General features: G+C 31.8%; 4 protein-coding genes across 5 annotated transcripts; 1 reads left to right on the top strand and 3 right to left on the bottom strand.

Annotated features, from left to right (window-relative positions):
* Positions 1-269: 269 nt before the first annotated feature.
* On the bottom strand, positions 270-1,905 carry LOC105251525 (probable cytochrome P450 6a13; the record flags this gene model as incomplete). Its single annotated transcript, XM_011258400.3, has 1 exon — positions 270-1,905. A coding segment is annotated over one exon (1,533 nt), but the record flags the coding sequence as incomplete, so codon positions are not given.
* Positions 1,906-4,200: 2,295 nt separating this feature from the next.
* LOC105251524 (cytochrome P450 6a2) lies at positions 4,201-8,773 on the bottom strand. Of its 2 annotated transcripts, none has more exons than XM_020027604.2 (2): positions 7,219-8,773; positions 4,201-4,346 (listed from the first exon to the last, which is right to left on the bottom strand). In XM_020027604.2, exons 1-2 carry the CDS (start codon positions 8,687-8,689, stop codon positions 4,309-4,311), a joined length of 1,509 nt encoding a protein of 502 aa, XP_019883163.2. In that variant the 5' UTR covers positions 8,690-8,773; the 3' UTR covers positions 4,201-4,308. The 2 variants fall into 2 exon arrangements, with proteins under 2 accessions (XP_019883163.2, XP_019883164.2); XM_020027605.2 differs by lacking the exon at positions 4,201-4,346 and having other exon boundaries at positions 7,052-7,367; positions 7,458-8,773.
* A 1,220-nt stretch (positions 8,774-9,993) lies between these two features.
* Positions 9,994-11,688, bottom strand: LOC105251515 (cytochrome P450 6j1). Its single transcript, XM_011258378.3, has one exon. It carries the CDS (start codon positions 11,554-11,556, stop codon positions 10,048-10,050), a length of 1,509 nt encoding a protein of 502 aa, XP_011256680.1. The 5' UTR covers positions 11,557-11,688; the 3' UTR covers positions 9,994-10,047.
* Positions 11,689-13,057: 1,369 nt separating this feature from the next.
* Positions 13,058-14,733, top strand: LOC105251514 (probable cytochrome P450 6a13). Its single transcript, XM_011258377.3, has one exon. It carries the CDS (start codon positions 13,140-13,142, stop codon positions 14,649-14,651), a length of 1,512 nt encoding a protein of 503 aa, XP_011256679.1. The 5' UTR covers positions 13,058-13,139; the 3' UTR covers positions 14,652-14,733.
* The last annotated feature ends 8,929 nt before the right edge of the window (positions 14,734-23,662 follow it).

Genomic DNA, 23,662 nt, shown 5'->3' with positions numbered 1-23,662 from the left:
ATACTTAAGGCGTTAATTTAAATGTTACGATAATTGATTAAAGTTTAAAATAACTGATTAAAGTTTCCTTCGGCTTATTAATTAACCTCAGTTATAACTTAGCATTAATTTTAAAAAATAGTATGATTATAAATTATATATGAAGTTATAATGTATAAAATATATATGAAGTTATAATGGATAAAAAGAGAATGTATTATAAATATGTGCAATTCTCTACATGCATATCATATTTTTTTAAATTTTTATACAAATGGCAATTTTAAAAAGAAACTTAAAAAAATTATTTCTAAACAAAAAGATCAGCTACATATTTTACTTTTACATAATAATCTTGATTATAACTTCAGTTTAAAAGAAGATTTTTACACTTCAAAGCTGTCGAAAGAAAACCCACAGACCACCTTTCGGCGCTGGTAACATTGTATTGACTTTCATTTTCAAGGGTACTTGCGTCCTCGGAGAAAGTTCCAGGCTGTATTTTCTCAAAATTGCAACGAAACCCGCCTTTATTTGCAGTAGACCCATTCTCATCCCGACACACATTCGCGGACCTTCACCGAAGGGAAGAAAAGTGAATTTCTGAATGTTATGTTTATTCTCTGGACTAAATCTTTCAGGATCAAACACCTCAGGATTTTTCCAATACCGAGGATCTTCCTGCAGACCCTGGACGGGTATTAAAATCTCTGTTCCAGGTTGCACACAACAAATCAATCCATCGGATCCTCTTAGCTCACATTCTTCCGTACATTCTTTTTGCAAGACTGCTCCTGCGGCTATGATTCTCTGTGACTCATTTAAAACCTGGTCCATGTATGTCATCTCCTTCAAGCCTTCGTAAGTCATCGCACCACCGTACTTGTCGAGTACAGTCATTACTTCCTTGCGTAATTTCTCCTGCACTTTTGGATGAGTGGCTAATTGAAAACCAACGAAGCTCATAATAGTGCTGGAAGTGTCATAGCCGTCGATGAAGAAAATTAATGCATGAGATGCCAGTATCTCGAGATCAATCTTATCACCTTCAATCTGCTCCAATTCTGCCATCAAATGAAGGAAATCATTTCTAGGTATTCCATCTTTTCGTCGTTGTTCCATGAGATCCGCGACCAACGTTCTGAAGAAATGATCGATGTGCTTCGGAATAATGCTTACTTTAAAGAATTTATTCAACGATGGGACAAGAATTCTAAGCATAACCATGATTGCGGTCCGCATAGAAGGCTCTACAATCTGCTTGCCAATTTCTCGGAAGGACTTATCTGCATTTTCATCATCGAAGCAATATCCGTCTATGCCGAAACCAGTGGCAGCCACAATTTGCGTGGTATACCTAGAGCAAAAATCCTTCAGCTCCAGTTCCACTTTACCGTTTTTACTCAATTTTTTATCTAGATAGTTCTCGAGCATTACGCATACCAACTTGACGTTCTCAAACAGAATTTTCAGTCTCATGCTGGAAAATGCATAGGTCAAGCGCTTTCTGCCGGTTATCCATTTATCACCATAAGTAACAAAAGGATGATTCGCCAACAAAGGATCCAAATCAGGATCGGCTTTCTGAACGTTCTGATGAAAGCTCGTGAAATTAGTCTGCAATACCTTCTTCACCAGCTCCGGCTCGAGGACCATCAACGACGGCGACATAAAGTTGTAGACTCCCACCATACTGCGACTCCGATTATTCTGATAGATCTTGTAACAGCTCTCGGCAAAAGTTGTTCTCATGCAGAGCACCGATAACATATGACCGACTCCTGGCAGAGCTCCATCTGCGCAGAAAACTCCACGATTTTGCCAATATTTGTTGTATCGCGCTAAGTAGAAATAGAGAGCTATAAATGTTGCGACTATCAAGAAAACTAGCACAATGATTGAAATAATCGATGTAGCCTTGAGTACGTATCAACTGCGACTGAATTGTAGAAAGCGAAAAATCATCGTCACCGAGATACGCGTACATACCGATAACGATTAGCTAATAAATAAGCGAGATTGCACAGATAAGAATAATAAGAATTCACTCTGATAATTTCTAATGATTATTAAAATAATTTTTTAGAGATATTGTGCAATATTTTTTTTAGAATTATTCAATATATAATACATATATTATAAAATTTACGATATATTATGCAAAAATTTTTTTAGAATTATACGATATAAATATTAATTATAACCGTTATATAGAATTAATGTATTAAAAAATTTTTGCAGTGACTATTTTATTGTCAATATATAAATTAGGAAAAATTTTTAATTATTAACATAAAATAGAGAAATATGCATTCAGTATAGATATCCCAGACAGCACACATGTCTAAAAGACATCTAAAAGACTACTTAAAGACGTCTTAAAGTCCTTTAGACGTCTTTAAGACGTCTTTTGGCCTTTTTGTGCTGTATGGGATATTATTAATAAAATAGTTATAGAATATACACTAGAATATACATTAATGTATGTTCTTTTCCAATTTAATTTCTAAAATTAATTGTAAGTTTTTATTGTATTATTTCAGTATTGATTGAAATTTCAGAAATTAAACAATTTATGTATATTTGTTAGATTAACATAAATGAAGACATGGTTAAACAATAAAATGAAGAGATATTTAGTACAACAATAAAATAATAAAAATGGATACAATCTACTGTATATTTATAATATATACAGGATAAAGTACGTAAAAATACAGCCAAAGATAAAGAGTGACAAATAACATATACAACTCAAAAAATGCATTTAAAGCTGTCGAAAGAAAACCCACAGACTACTTTTTGGTGTTGGTGAGAGTGTCACAAGCATCATTTGAGATACTTGTGTCTTCGGAGAAAAAGTTCCAGATTATATTTTCTCAAGATTACGATTAAACCTGCCTTCATTTACAGTAGAGCATTTTCATCCCGAACATTCGCGGATCTTCACTGAAGTCAAAAAAAGCGAATTTTTCGATGTTATGTTTCCTGTCTGGATCAAATCTTTCAGAGTTAAACACTTTTCAATATCGTGTTAGAATCTTTTCAATATCGAGGATTTTTGTGTAAAACCTGAATGGATATCAAGATTTTTTCCAGGTTGCACGCGACAGACAATCCCATCGGATCCTGTTAGCTAACATTTTTTCGTACATTTTTTAAGCGATATTCCCAATGGAGATACGAGCCTCGATTTATTTAAAACTTGATCCATAGATCCGTCTCCTTCAAGTCTTCGTAAGTATTTTAATTTAAAAAATAAGTAACAAAAAGTCGCTGATTTTAATAATTTCCAATAGTTACTGAATAAATTTTATGACTTGTTATGAAAATACTTTTTTATAATTTGTATAAATACTTTTATACGATATAAAATAAATATATTTATTATAACCATTAAAAGAAACTTATTAAGAAATTTTTGTAATGACTATTTTATATTAATAATAAATTAGAGAAATCGTTGAATAATGATAAAAATAAAATAAAAGAATATGTATTTCTATACGTATCATATGAGATAGTAGATTCATGCTCTGTCAAACATGCTCTTTTAAATTTATACCTAAATTATGTACGTAATATATATAAATCATATAGGTAATATACCTAAATATATAAGTAATATACGTAAATTATATAAGTAATATACCTAAATTCTAAAGTTGATAATAATTTTTATTGTTTTAATATTACATAACAAGAACGTCCTAAGTTTGTTGAAATCTTCGCAAACATGCTTACTGAGACTAAAATTTGAAAAAAATAATGAAATATATTTGTTAGATTAACGTATATATATATAACAAAATAAATAGATGTCATTTATAATATATGTATATAATAAAAATATATAAAATTACAGCCGACGATGAAGAACAATAAATAAATATGAAGTATTATCATAAATCTCATTTGATGCTAGAAAGCGTTATCAATCACATATTGAACATTAAATATTATAATGAATAATTGAAGAAAGATTTTCAGTTTATATGAGTTTGTCTGTTAAATCATAGTTTGATACATTTTTATAGAACATGAAATATTTTATATATATGTATATATATATATATATATATATATATATATATAATTATATAATTCATATTGAATCATATAAATCACAAAAAGAAAGAACAGAATTATGAAATTTGTTTAAATGAGTGTAAACATTTTTTTTTTCTCGATAAAGATTCTTCTCAACAATTGGAGATGGATAATATTAAAAATAATTTTATTCCCACAACTACACATTTTATTTTTGAATATAAGAAATCTAATTGCAATTAACATACGATAGCTTGAAAAAAATAGTATATTCAATATTTAAAGCTGCCGGAAGAAGACCCACAGACCACCTTTTGGTGATGATATGATCCCGGGTAACATTTTCAGAGGTATTTGCGTCCTCGGAGAAAGTTCCAGACTGTATTTTCTCAAAATTGCAGTGAGACCCGCCTTTACTTGCAACTGAGCCATTCTCATCCCGACACAGTTTCGCGGGCCTTCACTGAAGGGAAGAAAAGTAAATTTTTGAATGTTGTGTTTCTTGTCTGAACTAAATCTTTCGGGATCGAATACTTCAGGGTCTTTCCAGTACCGAGGATCATTGTGTAAAGCTTGGGTAGGTATCAAGATTTCCGTTCCAGGTTCCACGCGACAGACGACGCCATCGGATCCTCTCAGCTCGCACTCTTCAGTACATTGTTTAATCATTGATCCCAATACAGGTACGAGCCTCATTGACTCATTCAAAACTTGATCCATGTACGTCATCTCCTTCAAGCCGTCGTAAGTTATCATATCATCGTACTTGTCGAGTACAGTCATCACTTCTTTGCGTAATTTCTCTTGCACTTTTGGATGATTGGCTAATTGAAAACCAACAAAACTCATAGCTGTACTGGAAGTACCATAGCTGTCGATAAAGAATGTTAGTATATTAGATGTAAGCATTTCGAGGTCAAATTTTTCGTCTGAAATCCGCTCCAATTCTGCCATCAAATGAAGAAAGTCGTTTCTAGGTATTTTCTCTTCTCGTCGTTGTTGCATAAGATCCGCGACTAACGTTCTGAAGAAACGATCGATATGCTTTGGAACAATGCTCATTTTGAAGATTTTATTCAACGGTGGGATAACAAATATAAACATAAATTTTATTATATTCAGTACGGAAGGCTCTAAAACCTGCTTGCCAATTTTTCGGAAGGACTTATCTGGTTTCTCATCATCAAAGCAAAATCCGTCTACGCCAAAACCAGCGGCCGCCGCAACCTGCGTAGTATATCTGGAGCACAAGTCTTTCAACTCTAGTTCCACTTTTCCAGTTTTCTTCAACTTGTTATCGAGATAATTCTCCAGCATTACGCACACCGACTTGACGCTCTCAAGTAGGATTTTTAGTCTCATGCTGGAAAATGCATAAGTCAACCGCTTTCTGCCAATTAGCCATTTGTCGCCATGCGAGAAAAAAGGATGTTTCGACATAAGGAGGTCTAAATCAGGATTAATCTTTATAGCGTTCAAATGGAAGCTTGCGAAATTAGTCTGCAACACTGTCTTCACCAAATCCGGCTCGAGAACTATCAATAACGGTGACATAATCTTATAGATTCCCACCATACTGCGACTCCGATTATTCTGATAGATCTTGTAACAGCTCTCGACAAAAGTTGTTCTCATGCAGAGCACCGATAACATATGACCGACTCCCGGCAGGACTCCATCTGCGCAAAATACTCCACGATTTTGCCAATACTTGTTTTTTTGCACTAGGTAGAAATACAAGGCTATAAATGCTGCGAGTATTAAAGAAATCAACACGATATCCATTTTATCTTTCGAATGGATAATTGAAATAGATGAATCGATGTAGACTCTAGTACGAATTGACTACGACTAAATTAAAGAAGACAGTCACTGGCTTATATTGATAGCATTTGTCTGGGCAGACAAGCGATAAGAATCATAGGCCGATATTCATAGTCCGATCTTATATTTAAAATCGTCTTAAGTTTGCTTAGAAGTTGACTTAAGACCTCATTCAATTAATCAAATAGCTGCGTAGCATTTCAAGCTCGAACTTAAGACGATCTCAAATATAAGATCGGACTATGAATACCGGCCATAGACTATGATAAGTGTGTAAGTAATAAAAAATCGTTCTCTCTATAATCATAATAATAATTTTCTATAGTCATTGAAAAATTTGATAAGATATCATGTAAATATTTTTTTATAATTTGTGTAAATACGATATACAATATATATGTGTATATAATAAATAAGTTGTGTATGCGATAAATAAGTTAATTATAACCGTTACAGAAAAAAAATTTACCAAGAAATTTTTGTAATGATTACATTAATAATAAATTTAAAAAATCTTCGGATAATAATTAGAATTAAAAAAAGATTTTGTATTCTATATACATGCAATATTTTATTAATGCTTTCTGCGTGTATGTGTGTGTGTGTCTGTGTATATTTTATTTTATACCTAAATATATAAGTAATATAAATTATATAAGTAATATATCTAAATTCTAAAGTTGATAATAATTTTTATTGTTTTAATATTACATAACAAGAACCTCCTAAGTTTGTTGAGATCTTCGCAAACATGCTTACTGAGACTAAAATTTAAAAAAAATAATGAAGTATATTTGTTAGATTAACGTATATATATAATAAAATAAATAGATGTCATTTATAATATATATACATAATAAAAACATATAAAATTACAGCCGACGATGAAGAACGATAAATAAATATGAAGTATTATCATAAATCTCATTTGATGCTAGAAAGCGTTATCAATCACATATTGAACATTAAATATTATAATGAATAATTGAAGAAAGATTTTCAGTTTATATGAGTTTGTCTGTTAACTCATAGTTTGATACATTTTTATAGAATATGAAAAATTTTATATATATGTATATATATATATATATATATATATATATATGTTTAAAAAATATGTTTACACTCATTTAAAGAAATTTTATAATTCTGTTATATTACATCTGTTACATATTTTTTATTTCTTGATAAAGATTCTTCTCAATAATTAGAGATGGATAATATTAAAAATAATTTTATTCCCACAACTACACATTTTATTTTTGAATATAAGAATTCTAATTGCAATTAACATACGATAGCTTGAAAAAAATAGTATATACAATATTTAAAGCTGTCGGAAGAAGACCCACAGACCACCTTTTGGTGATGGTAAGTTTGCCCCGGGTATCATTTTCAGAGGTACTTGTGTCCTCGGAGAAAGTTCCAGACTATATTTTTTCAGAATTGCAGCGAGACCCGCCTTCACTTGCAATTGAGCCATTCTCATCCCGACACAGTTCCGCGGACCTTCACTGAAGGGAAGAAAAGTAAATTTTTGAATATTGTGTTTCTTGTCTGTACTAAATCTTTCGGGATCGAACACTTCAGGATCTTTCCAGTACCGAGGATCATTGTGTAAAGCTTGGGTAGATATCAAGATTTCCGTTCCAGGTTCCACGCGACAGACGACGCCATCGGATCCTCTCAGCTCGCATTCTTCAGTACATCGTTTAATCAATGATCCCAATACAGGTACAAGCCTCATTGACTCATTCAAAACTTGATCCATGTACGTCATCTCCTTCAAGCCTTCGTAAGTTATCATACCATCATACTTGTCGAGTACAGTCATCACTTCTTTGCGTAATTTCTCTTGCACCTTTGGATGATTGGCTAATTGAAAACCAACAAAACTCATAGCTGTACTGGAAGTACCATAGCTGTCGATAAAGAATGTTATTATATTAGATGTAAGCATTTCGAGGTCAAATTTTTCGTCTGAAATCCGCTCCAATTCTGCCATCAAATGAAGAAAGTCGTTTCTAGGTATTTTTTCTTCTCGTCGTTGTTGCATAAGATCCGCGACTAACGTTCTGAAGAAACGATCGATATGCTTTGGAACAATGCTCATTTTGAGGATTTTATTCAACGGTGGGATAACAAATATAAGCATAAATATTATCGCATTCCGTACGGAAGGCTCTAAAACCTGCTTGCCAATTTTTCGGAAGGACTTATCTGGTTTCTCATCATCAAAGCAAAATCCGTCTACGCCAAAACCAGCGGCCGCCGCAACCTGCGTAGTATATCTGGAACACAAGTCTTTCAACTCTAGTTCCACTTTTCCAGTTTTCTTCAACTTGTTATCGAGATAATTCTCGAGCATTACGCACACCGACTTGACGCTCTCAAGTAGGATTTTTAGTCTCATGCTGGAAAATGCATAAGTCAACCGCTTTCTACCAATTAGCCATTTGTCGCCATGCGAAAAAAAAGGATGTTTCGACAGAAGGGGATCTAAATCAGGATTAATCTTTGCAGCGTTCACATGGAAGTTTGAGAAATTAGTCTGCAACACTGTCTTCACCAAATCCGGCTCGAGAACTATCAATAACGGTGACATAAACTTATAGATTCCCACCATACTATGACTTTTATTATTATGGCAGATCTTCTGAAAGTACTCAGTGAATGTTGTTTTCATGCAGAGCACCGATAACATATGACCGACTCCCGGCAGGGCTCCATCTGCGCAAAATACTCCACGATTTTGCCAATACTTGTTTTTTTGCACTAGGTAGAAATACAAGGCTATAAATGCTGCGAGTATTAAAGAAATCAACATGATATCCATTTTGTCTTTCGAATGGATAATTGAAATAGATGGATCGATGTGGACTCTAGTACGATTTGACTACGACTAAATTAAAGAAGGCAGTCACTGGCTTATATTGATAGCAATTGTCTGCGCAGACAAGCGATAAGAGTGTAAGTAATAAAAAATCGTTCTCTCTATAATCATGATAATGATTTTCTATAGTCATTGAAAAATTTGATAAGATATCATGTAAATATTTTTTTATAATTTGTGTAAATACGATATACAATATATATGTGTATATAATAAATAAGTTGTGTATACGAAAAATAAATTAATTACAACCGTTACAGAAAAGAAATTTACCAAGAAATTTTTGTAATGACTACATTAATAAATTTAAAAAATCTTCGGATAATAATTAAAATTAAAAAAAGATTTTGTATTCTATATACATGCAATATTTCATTAATGCTTTCTGCGTGTATGTGTGTGTGTGTGTCTGTGTATATTTTTCCAAATTTAATATATTTAAATTCTAAAATTAATAGTAGTATTAATATTAAGTTTTTATTGTTTTAGTTTTGTGCAGCGAAAGGTACTTTCTGAATCTCTGAACTTACCGACATCTTCCCGAACATGCTTACCGAGATTTGAGAAAGGTAATGAAATATATTTGTTACATTTTAATATATAATAAGAGAAAGATATTTATTACAACAATAAAATTCTAAAAATGAATACCGTAACACGAATATAAATGCGAATTATTACGTAATGATTCTACATATGTGCGTGCATACATGTTAATTGTATGATATGACATGACTCGTACAGTCTCCCCTATAAATTTATAAAGAGAAGACTCTTTATTTCGTCATGTTACATAATTAACGTATGTATGCCTATGCAGAGTCGTTATGTAATAATTCGCGTTTATATTCGTTACGCTATTCGCTCATCATAATTAATATACAAGGTAAGATACATAAAACATGACAAATAAATGTAACATCAAAGTATATAATGATTATTACCATAAATATCATTTGGCGCAAGTATTATCTATCACGTGAATTTGAGAAACTATATTGAGTAATATAGAGTGCAAATTTTCAGCTTTGGCCCTTTACAAATTTGGCCCTTAAATCATATTTTAACATTTTTAAAAGAATGTTATGAAAAAATTTAAAATTATACAAAATTTGAATTATATAAATCATACAAAAAAATATCACATCATAACATTTTAAATGAGAGTAAATACATTTTTTTCTATTCGATAAAGAAGTAATTAGAAATGAATAATATTAAAAAATAACTTTATTATTATATATATTTTATTTTTAAATATAATAATCCCAATATAGCTGGTGAAAAATTTAAAACTACATTTAGAGCTGTCGAAAAATGACCCACAGACCACCTTTCGGTGTTGGTAAGATTGTGTTGGGTATCATTTTCAAAGGTACTTGTGTCTTCGGAGAAAGCTCTAGACTGTATTTTTTCAAAGTTGCAGCGAGACCAGCCTTTAATTGCAATAGAGCCATTCTCATCCCGACACACATTCGCGGACCCTCACCGAAGGGAAGAAAAGCGTATTTTTCGATGTTGTGTTTGTTCTCTGGACTAAATCTTTCGGGATCAAACACTTCAGGATTTTCCCAATATCGAGAATCTTCTTGCAGACTGTGGATAGGTATCACAATCTGCGTTTCAGGTCCCACGCGACAAACGAGTCCATCAGATCCTCTTAGCTCACATTCTTCCGTACATTGTTTTTGCAGGATTGGTGCTGCGGGCATGATTCTCTGTGATTCATTCAAAACCTGGTCCATGTATGTCATTTCCTTCAAGCCTTCGTAAGTAATCACACCATCATACTTATCGAGTACAGTTATTATTTCCTTGCGTAATTTCTCCTGCACTTTAGGATGAGTGGCTAATTGAAAACCAACGAAGCTCATAACGGTGCTGGAAGTCTCATAGCCGTCGAGGAAAAATGACATTGCTTGAGCTGTAACCATCTCGAGATCAAATTTATCGCCTGATATCCGTTCCAATTCTGCCATCAAATGAAGAAAATCATTTTTGCATGTCTCGTTCTTCCGTCGTTGCTCCATACAATCCGCAACCAATTTTCTGAAGAAACTGTCAACGTGTTTCGGAATAAAGCTCATCCTGAAGATTTTGTTCAACGACGGAACGAAGAATATAAGAGCAAACATAAGCATACTTCGCTTAGAAGAGTTGAAAATGACTTGGCCGATTTTTCGGATAGATATATCGTCTTTTTCGTCATCGAAACAGAATCCTTCTACGCCGAAACCAACAGCGGCCACGACTTGCATGGTATACCTGGAGTACAAGTCCTTCAGCTCCAATTCAATCTTCCCGGTATCCTTCATCTTGTTATCGAGATAGCTCTCCATCGTTACGCACACCGATTTGACGCCTTCAAGCAGAATTTTCAATCGCATACTGGAGAAAGCGTAAGTCAAGCGTTTCCTTCCATTAATCCATTTGTCGCCGGTATTGACGAATGGATTATGCGCTAAAAGAGGATCCAAAGATGGATCGATATCCACAGTATTTTTGGAAAAATTCGTGAAATTGGTCTGCAACACTGTTTTTACTAATTCCGGCTCCATGATTATCAATGATGGTGTGGTGAAATTGTAAAATCCGATCATACTACGATTCATGTTGTCTTTATAAATTTTGCGAGAGCGTTCTGGCAAAGTCATTTTCATGCAAATCACTTCTAACATGTGGCCGACTCCCGGCAGGGCTCCATTCGCACATGGTACTCCACGTTTTTGCCAGTATTTGTTTTTTTGTATTAGATAAAAATAAAAGGCTAAAAGCGCCCCGATAATCAAAGATATTAGCACGACAGCCATACTCGGTTGTCTTTCTCGAGTATAAGTGGCACTGGATCGCACAGAGTGATGTTGCCTTGACCACGTATTAACTATGACTGATTGCTAGAGAGCAAAATTGCTACAAAGTGCTGCGACGTATTGAATGTCAAGTATCTCATGAACGAAAGAGGCTGCACAAATAGAATGATAAGACACATTGATTATTGAATATTTATTATGATAAAATATCATGTGTTTTTGCAATTATATAATCAATTTTTTATCTTTTATTAGTTGAAGTAAATAATATATTATAAGATTTTTATAATATATATAATAAATATAGAAAAATAGTTAGTATAAAATTAATATGAAAGATAGAAGAAATTATTTTGAAAATTAATATGAAAGATAGATTTTAAAAATTAATATGAAAGATAGAAGAAATTATTTTGAAAAACATGTTCTATGTATAAATTTGCTATCAAACGCCACGTGTATCTTACAACTGTGTGTATGGTACAACTTGCAGATTTGTTATCGAAATAATAATAATCATAACGTGAAGAAGCATTGATTTTCTTGAAGAAAATGACCTTAACTTTATCTAAGAAAAAACAGATTGATATATTCTGTTATCATTGTAGATTGCAATAACATAATGTTAATGCGTAAATTAATAATATGTACAATAAAAAGATAACTATGTAAAAGTTCATCAAATATACAATTATTGTCTGCAATTATTGTCTCTTGTGTAAAATACGACGTACATAATGTAATGTATTATAGAATGTACGGATCGCTTTTTTATTAAATAATAGCCAACACTTGTTGGCTATTATCTAACTTATTCAAATACTTATAGGAGCTTCTCATATAGGGTGGCATAAAAGAAATATCGCTATATCAATATTAATGAAAATTAATAATTAATAATTGTAGAATCATTTTTTTCTTTTTTAAATAAATTTTAATTTTATTTTAATCGGCTACTATTAAGTAATATAATGTATTTTAATGCAATGTAATGCATTTTAATATTATTTATATTATATATTATTTAATATAATTTAATATTTAATATAATATTATTTAATATAATTTAATATTATTTAATATAATTTATATTTATATTATTTAATATTATTAATATTATTTTTGTTATTGTGGATAAAATTGTTTTATTATTTTATATATAAAAAAACGAGGATCACAAAAACAAAAAATTATGTAGTTAGAAATCTTCCTGTAGACAATTTTGTCAGTTAAATTAATCAGAATTAGTCAAATCAGAGTTTGATCAAAAATGGAATTTCAATATTAATATCTATAATAAGTTTTTATATATGTATTTATATTTTATTAAGAATAATTTTAGTAAGATTTTAACAAATTTAAATAACATTTTAAATGTGTAATATATAATGTCACATAAGTTACATAACATTAAGATTATACTACGTTATCACCCAGTATCATTAATGCGCAGTCTCCTTTCATTCGCTGATACTACATGCACTTGATGTGTTGATAGATTATATCCTTAGAAAAGAGGTCAGTCGTAGTTGACTTGTCGCATCAATTGCTCGATCGTTCAGTACCGTCTTCTGCAAGAAGCAATGGCTATCGTGCTCGTATCTTTAATTCTCATAGTATTAGGGATTCTCTATTTTTATTTAACGAAGAATTACAATTATTGGCAGAAGCGTAAAATACCTTGCCCGGATGGCGCTTTACCTGGAGTCGGTCACTTCTGGGACCTCATCACCATGAAGACCTCTTTCTCTGACTGTTGTCTCAAGATTTACAACGCTAATCGAAGTCACAGTATGATGGGAATTTACAATTTTACATCACCGACATTAATGATTTTTGAACCGGAGCTAATAAAGACAGTGCTGCAAACCAATTTTGTGAACTTTCACGAGAACGGTTTTAAGATTGATAGCGACTTGGATCCTCTTCTGGCAAACAATCCATTTTTTACATACGGCGAGAAATGGATAACTGGCAGGAAGCGTTTGACTTATGCATTTTCCAGCATGCGGTTGAAAATTTTGCTCGAGAGTGTCAAGCAAGTGTGCGAGAAGTTTGAAAATTTCCTTGATAAAAAATTGAGCAAAGTCGGAAAAATTGAATTGGAGCTGAAAGATCTATTTGCCAGATTCACCTCGCAGGTTGTTTCCAGTGCAGGCTTTGGCGTGGACGGATTGTCCTTCGACGAGGAGAAAGAGCACGAATCTTTCTACACGATGGCCAAATCCTTCCTTGAACCCACCGGTTGGAACAACTTTGTCTTTACACTTGTTTTCTTTTTGCCTTTGTTGGGCAAAATTTTTAAGATACCTTTTTTACCAAAAAAAGTCGATCATTACTTTAGAACGATAATTACGGATGTTATGGAACAAAGAAGAACAGAGAACAAGCCCAGAAACGACTTTCTTCAATTGATGGCTGATTTAGAACGAACGGAGGGTAATAAAATTGATATAAATGTTCTTGTGTCTCATGCAACGTCATTTTTCATCGACGGTTACGAGACTTCCAGTACAGTTTTGAGCTTCGTTGGTTTTCAATTAGCTAATAATCCGGATGTGCAGACAAAATTACGCGAGGAAGTAATATCTGTGCTCAATAAGTACGAGGACGTGATTACTTACGATGCTTTGAAAGATATGACGTACATGGATCAAGTTATAAACGAATCACAGAGAATCATTCCTACATTAGGATTTCTGACCAAGATTTGTACAGAAGAGATTGAACTTAAAGGATCCGATGGAATTGCCTGTCACGTTGAACGCGGAATGCAAATTCTGATACCTGTTAACGGCCTGCAGGTAGATCCTCGATATTGGGAGCATCCTGAAGTATTCGATCCCGACAGATTCGGCCCGGATAGAAAACATAGCATCGAGAAATTCGCTTTTCTTCCCTTCGGCGAGGGTCCGCGAATGTGTGTCGGGATGAGAATGGCTCAGTTACAAATGAAAGCGTGTTTGGCAACATTTTTACGAAAATATAGTATCGAACTTTCTCCAAAGACTCGTATACCCTTGGAGTTCGCACCTTCAGCCTTTTTGACTTCAACAAAGAATGGTCTTTGGGCCTTTATTCGATTTAATAATTAGAATTTTTTTAATTTGTCGGGACACTTATATATCTTTCTCTTTTATTTTTTCTTATATAATTATATGAATTAAGCTCCTATGAATATTTTTTATATAACTTTTACGTGGATGGAAAATTTTTATAAAACACGTATATTGTTGTCTATTTTTAATCTTATTTAGACTATATTATATAATAATAACAAGAGAGAGAAAAATATCATATATTTTTAGAGCGATATTATATAATTGTTGATATGAAATTTATTATTCGTGATTTCGCGATGTTATTAATCATACACTGCATAAAAATATTACGATTTTATTATGTGTAATTTGCTCTTTTAGATTACGAATAAAGAATAACGAATTTTACCTGCGTGCAAGTCAATAATTATATTATATATATTTTGTATATTTGTAGATAAATATATAATTTACAGAAAATATAAACTTTATATTCATAATATATATTATTGCTAGCTATTTTGTAGAGAAAGATATAATTATTTACTGGAATAAAACTCATCTTTTCATAGAAACCAAGTCTTTATGATTAATTTGCTTATAATTAATTGCAGTCGTTGGCAAATTATGATAATGACTAATTATTAATTGTAGATTTTATTTACGAATATTTATGAAGGAAAATTATTTGCACAATAAGTATTTGTTATGAAGGAACATTATTAAATGATAAAATAATAAATGATATTTATGTGGATATTAAAAAATGCATTTTATATATTATATATACAATGTTTATTTGTTAAATGTACTTATACATTCTATATACATATATCATAAGCGCATTACTCTTTTTTTAGAATACATACATATATTCTTAGTTATTAAAACTAAGCTCTTATTGTATATGTTATATAATAATAGAAAATATGCATTAAAATATATATATGTGCGTAGATTAAAATCTATCGAAGGCACTACACGGTGAAACCAAAATTTTTTTAAACTTTGCAAGTCAGGCAGTGATAATCATTAAACAATATGCAAATTAAATTAAATAGTAACTTACAACATAATTTCTGCTGAAATGATATCTGTGGGAATGATATCTATAATTGATTTGATTAATATATTATGTTATTTAGAGATACATGTAATCGTTATCAAACTGACAATCGATTTGTATTTCGCCGATTAAAATCTTAGCTCTTTAATCTTAATTCGGTAACAAATAGAGCGCGAATTATGCTTGCTTTTGGTGCTAATTTAATTAACAGTAATAAAACAGCCTCTCTATTCGAATAGACAATACGAATTCTTCAAGAACAAAAACACGGGCAGGCAACTTCTCGGTGTGGGATTTCAGAGGTATCAATGGTAACTTAACAACAAAACGTAATTTCATGTAACAATAATCAAGAATATAAAAGGTAACAAAATTAGTTAACAACAACGATTATACGCGCGTTATGATAGCTGGCCAAGTATTTTTGACGATTAAATATTTATCGCGGAATTTGTAGGCGTCATATAAGAGAATGATCGTTGATTGATTAAAAATTTAATTATAGAATTTATAAATTGAATGCAATTTTTTATTATCTATATAAAATATATCATGGAAATTATTGATAGTTTCTCATTGTTATAAATTCTTGTAAATTCTTCTTTTTCAAGAAAGATAAGAGTTTGATGAGTTTAACATTCTAGGTGCAGATTTATAAACATTTATTCAAATTAATTATTATTTATTCAAAAAATTTTCAAGTGCATACCCGGTTCCGGAAAATATTTTTTTTTACCATGCTTAGAAACCGTTTTCATAAATTCATCGAGCAAGTCGCGCAAATAAAATTTATATGCCAGAAAAGAAATATAAGCGTAATGATTATTAATTGCCCAATTGGAATTGATTTGATTAATCGTCCTGCCGTCAACAATAATAAAGCAATCTGGAAATGTAATGCTCTCGTAATAAAATCTAAATAGAAAATAGTAATAAAGATAATAGTAATAAGGATTGAACAAATGGGTAAGATAAACAAAAATGGCATTGGGATAACGAAAATTGTAAGTAACGATTATAATAATTTGTTTAAGATGGACAAAACTAATAACTTCAACTGACCAAGATTTAACGCAAGATGCAGAATATATTTTAACTAGTATGCATTTTTAACAACAACGATGACATTGAGATGCGTGATGAGAATTTAGATGAATTTTAAAGATTTCAACTTATTTTAATTTAAATTTATAAATTATTTGTGCATCTTAGAATATCTGCGTATCTTTAAATAATGTCATGTAATGTAAAATATTTTCCATATTGAAATTTTATGGATGATAATTAAAATTCAAATTTCTACAAATTGATTCGTAATGAATATTGATGATTCTTGCTAACATTAAACATAAAATATTATAGAGAATATATTCAAATTTAACGAAGGTATCATATTTCAAGATATGAGAGAATTGATGGATCTCCGAATATAAAATATTCGACAGTAATTATGCAGATACGTGAAATGACAATGATCTGTACAACACGAACAAAGTATCAACAGTACACAATTAACAAAGGATCAACAGCGTTAAATATAATTTTTTGACAATATGATAATGTCCGAAATTTCGATATAACGGAAAACATCCAATAAAGTAATAGATTTAAATATAGGCATATTTTCAAAGGGAAATGAAAAATGTAACAATCAAGTCTTTACGTATAACATTTCGACGGCTTATTATAACAGTAACAATGCGCCAAATAGAAATTCAACGTGAACAATGGGAGAATCTTGGGACGTGTACCGTGTGGGGCTGACCAAAAAGCGTAGATTTCAAACACAAACGTAAAAACAACAGAAACAGTAACATTCAGGTAAGCAACATTCGAGAAGCATTCAAAAGCAGCATAATACGTTTATGTATACGGATAATTCTTTTGCGAATTATATAAAGCGTGTCTTTTTCCTTCGAAATGTACCTTGAACACCTTCATTCGAATTGTTTCACGCAGCTGAGAATTTAATTCTAATCGTTACTGTTGGCAAAGTACAAATCATTCTTGTTGTAAATTTTCAATTCGATATCGAGTTGATAATGATTTCTGCAACAATATATTATATAGATATACGAGTTTAATCTTAATCTTAAAACTATGTCACGAAAAATTCCTGGCTCTATGTAAGGAGCAATTAATGTTAAACTGTTATATAATATAAACTGTTATATAGCTGTTATATTAAACTATTATATAATATAATTCTTTAATAGACAGAGGTTTCTCTGCTCCTACTATATGCGAACAAATACTTATGGATTATTGTATAAAATTTACCTATCCTAATTTTAATTATATTCTTTATGAGAATTAATAACTTAAGGAATACAAGTCTACGAAATGAGATGAAGCTCTATCAACTAAATTAAAAATATCCAATTCGTTACTTCTTTAGATGAGTAATGTAACATTACAGTGAATATATTGGCAAAAAAATTTCTCGCAAACAAGACAAATATTTGTAATATTTTATTGAAAAATAATGAAAGAAATACTTTATGAACTAGAATAAAGATTTGCAATTGACAGAGCCACATCTCACAACGCTTTTTTGAAGCGTTCTGCGATAATGACTTATCATTAATTACCAGAGGTTGTCATTCATATGTTTCTGGTATATCTCTGAGCATACCAGAACGAAATTAAAAACTATATATCTAAATATCTAATGATACGATTATGTAAATATACGATTAATAATACGTTAAATTTCATATGAATGTGTTAAGTAATCCACGTTCTACGACAAATATTTACTGATGACGCGAGAAAAATCGTGAGATGACAGATTTTTGTTTACTTATGCACATGTTATTTTCTGATTATTGGAATACTGATTAGCAGACTCGAAGCATAAGAGATTTGAGAATGTATTCAATTGCGCAGAGATTGAAATACGCAGATCTTGAAAGGAATGGTTGGTCTCGCAAAACAGCATTTTACAATATATCTTTAACTGTAGTTTTTACAATTTTGCGAAACAAACTCTCTCATCCTTACAGCATCTTCGTATAATTATAAATAATTAAATCCTGTTTGTGTTTCTCTTCAACAATCTCAAATATCTATTTCTATCAGTACATATTACAGATCAGTACATATACAGATGAAATTATTTTTCGAAGCATATCAGCTTTGTCTATTGAACATATTGTTTCGTAGAACATATCATACTTCACATATTTACTTTATTTCTTTTTCTTTTTTTTTTAAGTTTTTCATTTTCCTTTTTGTTATGAATAAAAAATAAATCAATATATTGAAAATAAAAAATAAGAAAAAAATGAAAATTAAAACTAAAAAAATAGATAGAGCAAATCTAACGTGAAATCATCGCGATAAAATTATAATAAATAAATAATATATTAAATACTCAACAAGACACATGACATGTATAATAACAAGGGGGGCGGGAAGATAAGTACAAGAATTTAAAGTTATAACAATTTCGTAATTTTATAAAACTTCAATGCGTTTTGATATATAAAACTCTATCATTTTTAAGATGATCAGAGAGTTTGTTGCCAGTAACATTATGCCAAGCTATTATGTATATTAATAATATATATTTGCAGAGATTTTACTGGCACAATTTCTATGATTTCGTAAAATTATACTGTTTCGTATATTTTTTTACTGAGATTTTCTGCAGAAAACATCTTCCAATTCGTCAAAATGATAAAGTTTCCAAAACTCTGATTTGGTTATAATTGAATTCACATGTATACATATATTGTAATATGCGAAACTTTATGTCAGCATACAATAAACGCGATAAAGATATAAATGGAAAATATAATTTGTATATATGAATATCTATAGCAAAAAAAACTAGAAAAAGATTCTAATATCGTCGATAATTTCATGTAGATTAGCAAAACAAAAACTAACGAATTAAAAGCAAAGTAAAAAAATAAATAAATAAAACTTATAATAATTTAATAAGTAAATAATTAAAGGCGAATTTTATGTCTAAAAAACAGAATTGTGATTTAATTTTTCGGTGATGTTGAATTTAATTTTCACTTATAATTAACATCAAAGAATAATAATAATTATTATTAAAAAAATTAAATTATATAATCTAGAACACGAAATTAGAACAAAATATATTACTTTTTGTCGATGATCCCACGACGTCCACATGTTGTCCGTGATTTGCATGAGTGAATCCCTCGTTGCAATGATAATTTGTTTTCTTGATTTCCATATTCCCTTCCATGCAGTTTTGTTTTCTTTGGGTAATCTTTCCGATGGATTTCGAAGAAGCAATTTATCGTATTGCTTATCCTTGATTTCTTCATTAATTATAGAACTCCTCTTGCCTAATGAAAAAAATCAATAATAGTTCGATTAGATAAGATTTTAAGAATCAGAGTTTGTCGAGGATTGTTGCACAGTCGGAAAAGTTCGAGCGATTTTTGTCCTGAGATTTGCATTGAATCATGAAGTGCAATGCTTTTTGATGGAAATTCAGTTTTTCGTAATCTTCATTTAGATTTGAATCTCTTTTCGTGCATCGATTGATATCGATTTTGTAGAGCCGTGTTGATGAGAGTTTGTTCCAAGTGTATGGTTTCCCTCATGTTTTTTGTAGCGTAGTTTCATGTTTGGATTTTATTCATGAACGCAATTTTGGATTTAAATTAATGGACTTAAATTAATTAATTTATGCCGCTACAGAGCCGCGTGCAAAAAATTATTATTGTTTGCTTTCGACATGATGATAAAAGTTTCTTGGCCAAGTTTGTTGGCAATTTCCAGCTGTTTTCAAAATATCCCTGTATCTTTGGACCAAAAAGGACTCCGCGTGTACTGTTTTGCGTAATGTAATCCAGAAAAGAAAACGATATAACGAGCATCGTAAATCAGCTCGATTAGCTGAATGATTTAAATGATTTCGGAAACAACATCCGTTTTGCGAATGTTTTATTCTTTCTGCGCACTTCCCTGATTTTGTTTTATGAATTTGCTTGTCTTTATTTTTGAGACTGTTTGTTTTGAGCGCTGCTATTGTTCTTCGGTAATCAAACCCAAAAATGTTAATCTCAAGAATTGACAGTGCATTGACTCGTCGATCCGAAATAACTTACGAATTTCGATCGAGAGCCATCAATTAGTCTTCCAGCCAAATTGAACTTTGGAGGATCGTTTTTCGGTGTAGTTTAGTTTCGTGCAGAGCTGTTTTGGCTGCACGATATAATTTACGGCATTTCTGATTTTGCATTTTGCTTTTGATCTGCTCTGAAGCCTTAATCGTATGTCGTAGACGTGTTCGTCTTCTCTTTGAACCGTGAAATTAAATCAAAATAGAGTCTTGCGAAACTGTTGCACGTAAAAGCGCTATACGTTCAAATAAATATCGTCCTGTGAATAGATTTGAAATCACGTTAATGCTTCTTTGATCGTCGAGTGTGAGAGAGAGATATTGCAGCGCGTAAAAAGATTGTTGCGGGAAGTGAAACGTTTTTTCTTGCGAGATGAATCTTTGCTGTAAATCGATTTTTGAAGGCGCGGCCTGTGCTGCGACCGTAGTTTAATAACGTTCTGCAAAATTATTCCTGATGCGAGACTTGCACTTGCATGTGACAATGTAGAGTTGCCAGAGTTGAAGTTGGAGGAACCGATTCCGTCCATGCCGTGATGCTTTCGAGGAAAGAGAGAGATACGTTTTGTCCTTTTTGGATCCAATTTCGAGGAAAGCAGAATTCAAAATTTCGCATGATGCGAAACAATACAGAGCATGCTATAATATCAATGTTTGTTAGTACTTTTTTCTCATTTGAGGTAACTGCAAAGTAATCCTGAAGTGAGTCGCTTGGTGCACATGCTGTTTTTTGATGATTTTTTTCAATAATTTCTGAAAAAAAGGAGCAGATTTAATCTCCTTTCACTTATAAACTTATTTTATACATGAATCATTTTCTTTTCCGCAAATTTCAGAAAAGTCTGTAGACGGTTAGTATTTTGTATCTTTGTTATTTTCGAAGCAACACAGTGAAAAAATACGTAGAACGCGTTTCCAAGTCTTGCTAGGTTTGAAGATTCATTCATGTGATTTTAATTTCGGTGCTTGGAAAGTGTTTTTGTTCTTCGGTTTGAGAATAACAGGTGCAGCCTTAGTCAGCCAGATAATTCCTGAATTTCTCTGAATTTTGCCAATTGTTGCGTCGTTAATGATCGACGATTGATGTCCGATGATTGTCCGTCCGAGATGTGATTGGAATAAACTTTCTTGAGACGGAGAATGATTGGGCCCGGTGAAGAAAAATTGATGCTTTAGTTTTTCGAGGTCGATATCGGAAGATTCGTTCTCGATGAATTCGCGGAACTCTGTACGCTTCGACGAAGATGCTTCGTTCGAAAGTGTATTCCCAAATGTGCTAGGTAAATCAATGAATTCTCTCAGGCTGGCCGGGTAGACACGTGAAAGCCTGTTTTCGCTTCTTGTGCAACATATAAATGCGAAAAACGTTTTAAGAAACGCGATAAAAGTTCAACAAATTCCCCATAGTATAATGTAAATTTAATCAATATAATTATGCGAGTAATGTAGCTTGAGATGTGAGTGAATCGAAGAATTGCGCGATCGTCGCTCTTGATCTCCGATGATCTTCCCCGATCATCGAGGAACGCGAGATCGCCCTGAAGATACTTGTTATTCGTCCATTTATTCGTCCATGTTTCGGTTCCTCGCTGGACAGCTGGCTTCCGCTTGACGCTTGTTTCCGGCTGCACCCGTCGATCTTGAGCCTCCCGTGCCGTCCCGTCGACTGATTGATGCCCCGATTGTCCGTGATTGATGCTGCCTCGCTGCTTCAGGCCGTGGCGGTGAGACCTGGAAGGGTGTGAGCGTTAGCTACGAAAAAAAAAAAACACACAAGGGCCGGTTGTTCACGTTACAGTTCACGTGGAAATTCTAATCTATCGCGATTTCTACCAAATGCTCTTTTACAGGCGCTAATAAAGAATCTTTCTTATGTTTCAGATAAAATGCAAGATGTGTAAAGTGTGCATAAATGTTCACGCAAGCGTCGTCTTGGATGTCGCAAATATTAGAAGCCTTAAAAGAAACGCTGTTTTGTACAATAGGATTCATCTTGTACATCATCTTGTCTCTCGTCTGCCGACGAGTTTCCTTGAATGATGAATTTCAAATCAATTTTGATCGGTACAAACATATTCCTGATAAGATGACGATGATGTCGATTTGTCGATCGATGTTTCGATAAAGTTTTAAACTGATGTTCATACATTGATACAGAAGTTTCTTTAGATTGCGGACAAGCAGTTTCGATTAGAAGACGCTTCGCGATACTCAATTTCAATGATGAGTTTATATCAGCTGGATGTTCCGAAAATCTTTAATTATGGCATTGAAATGATGTATATCAATGTAGCAAATTTCTGTCAATCTTGCGGCTGTGTGTGTGTATGTGTGTGATCGCTGGCTGGTTGAAATTTTGAATTAGATCGAGAACACTTGACTTATATCTGATAATTCAATCACTTATTTATTACGTGTCTTGAAATATGCAATCTTGATTTTCATTATCGATTAACTATCACTAACATTATCAATTAACTATCACTAACACAAATAATACTAATTAGTTGATTCGAGTTTTTAATAATATATAACATTTTTCTATTTTGTAAATCTTTAATTATTCTTCTCTCAAATCATATTTTTGTTTTCAATATTCTTTAAATATAAAATTTTAAATTCCTTCCAGACTGTTTTTTTTATTTTGTTTTTTTACGTAACTTTCTCGGACAGGATGCGAGCATATAATAAAATGATTTGTTATTAAAATTATTTTATATCTTGCGAAAGGAAGCTTATATTTTTACATTTCCGCGAAATGTACTTTGGAAACTTGTTAATCATAAATTCACATATAACTCGTGATTTCTTACAATTCACGGATCACCGCGTACACAATATTTAAAAAAATACTATTGTATAAACACCTTTGAACGTATAAGAAAAAGC

This window comes from Camponotus floridanus, unplaced genomic scaffold, assembly GCF_003227725.1.
Source record: "Camponotus floridanus strain SB8 unplaced genomic scaffold, Cflo_v7.5 scaffold37, whole genome shotgun sequence".
In the NCBI taxonomy this organism is placed as follows: domain Eukaryota; kingdom Metazoa; phylum Arthropoda; class Insecta; order Hymenoptera; family Formicidae; genus Camponotus; species Camponotus floridanus.
The sequence above is the reverse complement of the archived record's forward strand: the minus strand, read 5'-3'. Positions and strand labels throughout refer to the sequence as shown.

Bases quoted from the DNA above. Each gene is read 5' to 3' on its own strand.
- LOC105251515 (XM_011258378.3), bottom strand. From the start codon at position 11,556: ATGGCTGTCGTGCTAATATCTTTGATTATCGGGGCGCTTTTAGCCTTT.
- LOC105251524 (XM_020027604.2), bottom strand. From the start codon at position 8,689: ATGGATATCATGTTGATTTCTTTAATACTCGCAGCATTTATAGCCTTG. The intron at 4,347-7,218 runs CAAAAGGTGGTC...TCATATCATCAC, and splicing joins CGGGGCAAACTTACCATCAC to CAAAAGGTGGTCTGTGGGTC.
- LOC105251514 (XM_011258377.3), top strand. From the start codon at position 13,140: ATGGCTATCGTGCTCGTATCTTTAATTCTCATAGTATTAGGGATTCTC.